Genomic DNA, 6,068 nt, shown 5'->3' on the forward strand with positions numbered 1-6,068 from the left:
CATGTAGTAAACACAATGACTTTGTGGCGGACTAAAACCTTTATACCTTCCTACCTTTTTGTGTGTGTGTTTTATTTTATTTTATTTTTTATTAATTTTTCTCCGTCAAAAATGGTCTGACAGATTACAAATACTTTTACAATCTCGCTGAAGCATTTTTATTAAATACAGTCCTATTCAGGCCTGCGTAGTACGCTTAGATGCTACATTGGTGACCCCGACGTGATCTATTCAAACACAAGCGGTGAGCGATTTTACAAAAATGTCGGAGCCAGAAATTTTTTCCGACGCTGACAGTAAGTGCGAAGTTCCGCCCTTTTGTCCGGAAGAACCAGCTGTATGGTTCGCCCAAATAGAGGGCCAGTTTGTCCTAGGAAGAATAAGTAGCGATACGACAAAATTCTATACCGTGGTTACTCAACTAGAAACGAAGTACGCAATGCAGGTTAAAGACATTATCACAAAGCAGCCAGAGACAAATAAGTATGAAAAATTAAAAACTGAATTAATTAATCGTCTTTCTGCGTCACAGGAGAAGCGGATCCAGCAATTATTAATCCATGAGGAGCTAGGTGACCGCCGGCCTTCTCAGTTTCTACGGCATCTACAAAATTTAGCTGGACCCGCTGGTGCTTCGGATTTTGTGAAAAGTCTGTGGACTAACCGCTTGCCGCAAAATATACAGACAGTGATTGCTTCACAGATTGCCGACCTGCCGGTAGAAAAGCTAGCAGAGATTGCTGACCGGGTGTACGACATTGTACCATGCACCCCGCAAGTCGCTGCCACCTCTGCATCTACCAGCACCGCGCCGGACTTGGTCAAAGAAGTAAGCGAACTTACAAAACAAGTTGCCCGGCTGTCATCGCAAATGAACAGCAAGTGGAGAGGGCGCTCTCGCTCTCGCTCACAGTCTCGGCACAACCAAAGAAGGTATTATCGCGGTCGCTCTAATAACTCTAGGACTCCACAGCCACCACCGAACCACCCGCATTGCTACTACCACTACACCTTTGGAGACAAGGCAAACAAGTGTAGACAACCATGCACATTTACGTCGGAAAACGCAAAGGGCGGTCGCTAGTAGCGGCCAACGACTGCCCCTCTTCAACAGGCCGTTTGTTTGTAACCGACCGAAATACGAAAATGCAATTCCTGGTGGATACTGGCTCAGACTTGTGTGTTTTCCCTCGGTCGGTAGTAAAAACGCCGGTGAAACTGTCAAAATTCGATTTGGTTGCAGCTAATAATACGATGATACACACATACGGGCCAACACAGCTACGACTCAACTTGGGGCTCAGAAGGGACTTCACATGGAAGTTCACGGTAGCTGACGTTTCTCGACCGATTATAGGGGTCGACTTCCTAAGTTTTTATAATTTACTTGTCGACTGCCGAAATCAGAGATTGATAGATAACACTACGACACTATCGGTTCCAGGAGCCCATTGCAAGTCATCGGACGACATTGCATCCGTGAAGGCAGTAGTCGGTGATACAGATTACCATAAAATACTTCGTGAGTATCCAGAAATCACCCGACCACCAGGAACACATGTACTGGGTAAGCACAACACGGTGCACCACATAAGAACCACTCCAGGCCCACCGGTAGCAAGCAAACCTCGACGTCTCGATCCAGCTCGAACATTAATCGCCAAGAAGGAATTCGAAGAGATGCTAGCAAGTGGTGTGGCCAGACGGTCGGAGAGCGCCTGGTCCGCTCCTCTTCACCTGGTGAAGAAAAAAGACGACGGATGGAGACCATGTGGCGACTACAGGGCACTAAATGCTAGGACGATACCAGACAGGTATCCTATACGCCACATCCACGATTTCTCCTACCAGCTATCAGGGTGCACAGTATTCTCCACCATAGATCTTGTCAAAGCCTATAATCAGATAAGAACAAATCCAGACGACATTCCGAAGACCGCCATCACTACGCCTTTCGGTCTTTACGAGTTTCCATTTATGACCTTTGGTTTAAGGAACGCCGCTCAGACATTCCAAAGGTTCATCGATGAAGTGCTGCTCGGTTTAGAGTTTTGTTATGGGTATATCGACGATATCCTAGTATTCTCGCAGACCCATGAACAGCACGAGCGGCATTTACGGCAGTTATTCGCCCGTTTAAGAGAATACGGGGTAGTGGTAAACACTTCAAAGTGTCACCTCGGACAGTCAGAGGTAACGTTTCTAGGATACCATGTGTCAGCTGCAGGAACAAAACCCCTAAGTACCAAGATACAGGCTATCCAAGAGTATCCAGTTCCCAAGACGGTCAAGGACCTTCGTAGATTTTTAGGTGTCATTAATTTTTACCGTCGATTCGTCCCAAACGCGGCCAAATTACAAGCCCCATTGAACGCAATACTAGCCGGTCCGAAAATCAAAGGAGCACATCCAGTCAATATGACTCCAGAACTCCTCAAAGCATTCGAAGACATCAAGACTTCATTATCCAACGCAACCCTACTGGCTCATCCGGATCCTTCAGCTGAGTTGGCCATCGTTACTGACGCGTCTGATACTGCTATCGGCGCTGTCCTGCAACAGCGAAGAGAAGCTAACTGGGAACCTCTAGCCTTTTATTCGCACAAACTAAATGGTGCTCAAAGAAAATACAGCCCGTACGACCGCGAGTTGTTAGCGGTATATGAAGCAGTGAAGTACTTTCGACATATGGTCGAGGCAAGAGACTTCGCGATCTTCACCGACCATAAACCACTGATGTTTGCTTTCAAGTCGAACAGAGACAGCTATTCACCAAGGCAATTCAGATACCTAGACTTTATAGGGCAATTTACTACCGATATAAGGTATATCCCGGGCAAGGAAAATGTGGTTGCTGATGCATTGTCACGAATCGAGGAAGTGTCACCGACAATAAACTTTGAAGATCTTGCAAAATTCCAGGAAACAGATCCAGAACTGCAAGACCTCATTCGAAATGGGTCCTCACTGAAGCTGGAAAAGGTTGCTACACCAACTGGCAACGCACAAGTTCTATGTGACACTAGCTCGGCTACGCCCCGACCGTATTTGACACCACAACTCCGGAAGCAAGCCTTTGAATCGTTGCACAATTTGCATCACCCTGGATGTTCAGCTACAGTGCGACTGGTGACGCAAAGCTATGTGTGGCCAGGGATCCGCAAAGACTGTAGAGAGTGGGCGAGGCAGTGTTTGCCATGTCAGACTTCTAAAGTCACTCGCCATACCAAATCCCCACCTTCCTCTTACCTAACCCCATCCTCTCGCTTCGCTCACATCCACCTCGACATCGTAGGACCGTTAACCCCTTCGTCTGATTACAGGTATTGTCTTACCGTCATCGATAGATTCACTCGATGGCCCGAGGCTTACCCCTTGAAGGACATCACGGCGGAGGCCTGCGCAGCAGCGCTGGTGGCCAATTGGGTGGCCCGCTTCGGCTGTCCGGCACGGGTGACCACTGACCGTGGCCGCCAATTCGAGAGTCACCTGTTCAAAGCTCTCTCTGCCTTGCTGGGGGCAGAGCATCTTCGCACCACTGCCTATCATCCAGCAGCGAATGGCATGGTGGAACGGCTGCATCGGCAGCTGAAAGCCGCCATCATGTGCCACACCTCTTCGCAGTGGACGGAAGCTCTTCCACTGGTACTACTCGGCATGCGTAACTCGTGGAAAGAAGACATCCAAGCTACGCCAGCCGAGCTCGTCTACGGGGAAGCACTACAGCTTCCCGGTCAGTTCATATCTATGCAAGCAGATTTCACCACAGCTGACGTCACCGAGTACGCAAATCGTTTACGACGTCACATGGCCAGCCTCACTCCGAAACCTGCAGCATGGCATAGCACGTCGCCCTTCTACGTGCCGCGAGATCTTCATTCCTGCTCCCACGTCTTCCTCCGTCGAGACCATGTACGACGTTCACTGGAACCACCGTACGCGGGGCCCTACAAGGTTCTACAGAGGCATGAAAAATATTTCACGATCGAGATACGGGGAAAGCCAAGCAACGTGTCAGTCGACCGCCTCAAACCAGCTTTCATAGCACGTGATGAGGCGCAGCATGAAATCACAAGAGCTGACACTACTAACACCAATACGACATCTGGGGCGAAAATAACGAGAAGCGGGCGTCGTGTAAAGTTCCCCGATTTTTATCGACCGTAGTCACGGTCTGGCCGGGGGGAACATGTGGCGGACTAAAACCTTTATACCTTCCTACCTTTTTGTGTGTGTGTTTTATTTTATTTTATTTTTTATTAATTTTTCTCCGTCAAAAATGGTCTGACAGATTACAAATACTTTTACAATCTCGCTGAAGCATTTTTATTAAATACAGTCCTATTCAGGCCTGCGTAGTACGCTTAGATGCTACAACTTTATGTAGTAAACACAACGACTACTACATAAGCGTAGCTACTTATTAATAGATACATTAGTACAAACGACTTTTCTACCAGGTAAGGAAAAAATAAAGCTTATCACAATCCTTACATAGAATTTGCTTTACCACATAAATGACGTCAGTTATTTGAACATTACCCATGTTATCATACACTAAGGTCAGTTTGTGCCCTCAGAATATGTTATCCCTCGGAATTATATGAGGATAAAGTAAATATTATGTTTACTACGCGGTACCAACACGTGGTATACGTTACTGGGAAAATGACAATGTTATTTTAGGGTAACATTCTGAAGTAAATGTCGTTTACCCTATCTTTTCAGTTTTTATGATATGGGCACTATTAGCTGTCAATCCTCATTTTTAATTTTGAAAACATCTCATAATATTCCGGAGAAACACGCCAGCTTTACGTTTTTTCAAAAGAAAACTGTCAGTTTAGTCCAAATATATTTCTTTCGGAAATCTTTCCCATTATTTCCGAAAGAAATACATTCAAAATCACTTTAAAGGAAGACTCTTCACTAGACTTCTTTTATGCCAATGATGCACAAGCAGCAATCACTCAAAGCATTATTTAACTAAAAGCCTAGCCCCAACCTATTCCCGTATTCACAGAACGTAGAAAACAGTTATTACCTTCTTCACGAATGAGTTTTAATTTTAACTTTTTCGCTGATTCTCCTTTAAGAGTTCTTGTTTAACAAGATCTCTGTTGGTCTTTTGTAGTCGCTTTTAACTTGAGCTTGTTTCAAGCGAACCAATTTTAACTTGTTTAATTTGAAAAGAATCGTATTTAGTTGCTAAAGAGTTGCTCGAGTAGTGTTTTGTGCAAATATTGTGCAGGAAGGTGAAAAAGGAAGCTTTTTTGATTTTTACTTGTTTGTTTGAATAGAAACCTTCAAGTCCCAAAAGGCGGGCTTTTAATTTTGAAAAATGATTTCCTGCCACTTATTATTTTTCGACTAGGTATTCTTCAGGTAAAAATAATGAAAAAAAAAACAATATTTACGGTTCTAACAAAAATTTGGCAAAATAATAATGAAACTAACTAAATATCCGTTAATCAAGATGAATGTATGTATGGAATTAATTATCAACCAGTATATCAATTTACATACCCAGTTACTTTTAAAATGGACAGCCAGCAAGTATTTTAACGTGTCCAAAAGTATGTAGGCTATAAACCGTAATTTGGCACAAATGGCTGGCCATTAGCACGTGATACACACTGCTGTAATATACGACTGATAACGAGTACATTTTCTGTCTGTCTACCTACATGTTTTTCACCTTTATATTTTGAATAGAATTTTGGGCAAAATTTTTCATTAGGTATATTTTTGAGTTAATTTTACGTAGTCATAGCTAAAAGTATTTACAAAGTATGCAATCATAAAGAAACTAGCTTTTGCCAGCGTTTACACGCGTAGCCTAGAGCCTTCCTCGATAAATGGGCTGTCAAAATCTGAAAGTTTTTTCAAATCGGACTAGTAGTTCCTGAGATTAGCGCGTTCTAGCAAACAAACATACTCTTCAGCTTCATAATATTAGTATGAATATAAAATTGAAATCACTATGAAAACTGCAAAAAGTCACAAGTACAACAGATTCCGCAGATTGCCATTTTTAACCAAAATAACCATGTTATTCAAAAGGCCCA

At 43.9% G+C, this 6,068-nt stretch overlaps 1 protein-coding gene across 1 annotated transcript; it reads left to right on the forward strand.

Annotated features, from left to right (window-relative positions):
• Positions 1-262: 262 nt before the first annotated feature.
• Positions 263-1,084, forward strand: LOC124634710. Its single transcript, XM_047170369.1, has one exon. The coding sequence runs from the start codon at positions 263-265 to the stop codon at positions 1,082-1,084; it is 822 nt and encodes a 273-aa protein (XP_047026325.1).
• Positions 1,085-6,068: the final 4,984 nt, after the last annotated feature.

Source organism: Helicoverpa zea, chromosome 11 (assembly GCF_022581195.2).
Source record: "Helicoverpa zea isolate HzStark_Cry1AcR chromosome 11, ilHelZeax1.1, whole genome shotgun sequence".
NCBI lineage: Eukaryota > Metazoa > Arthropoda > Insecta > Lepidoptera > Noctuidae > Helicoverpa > Helicoverpa zea.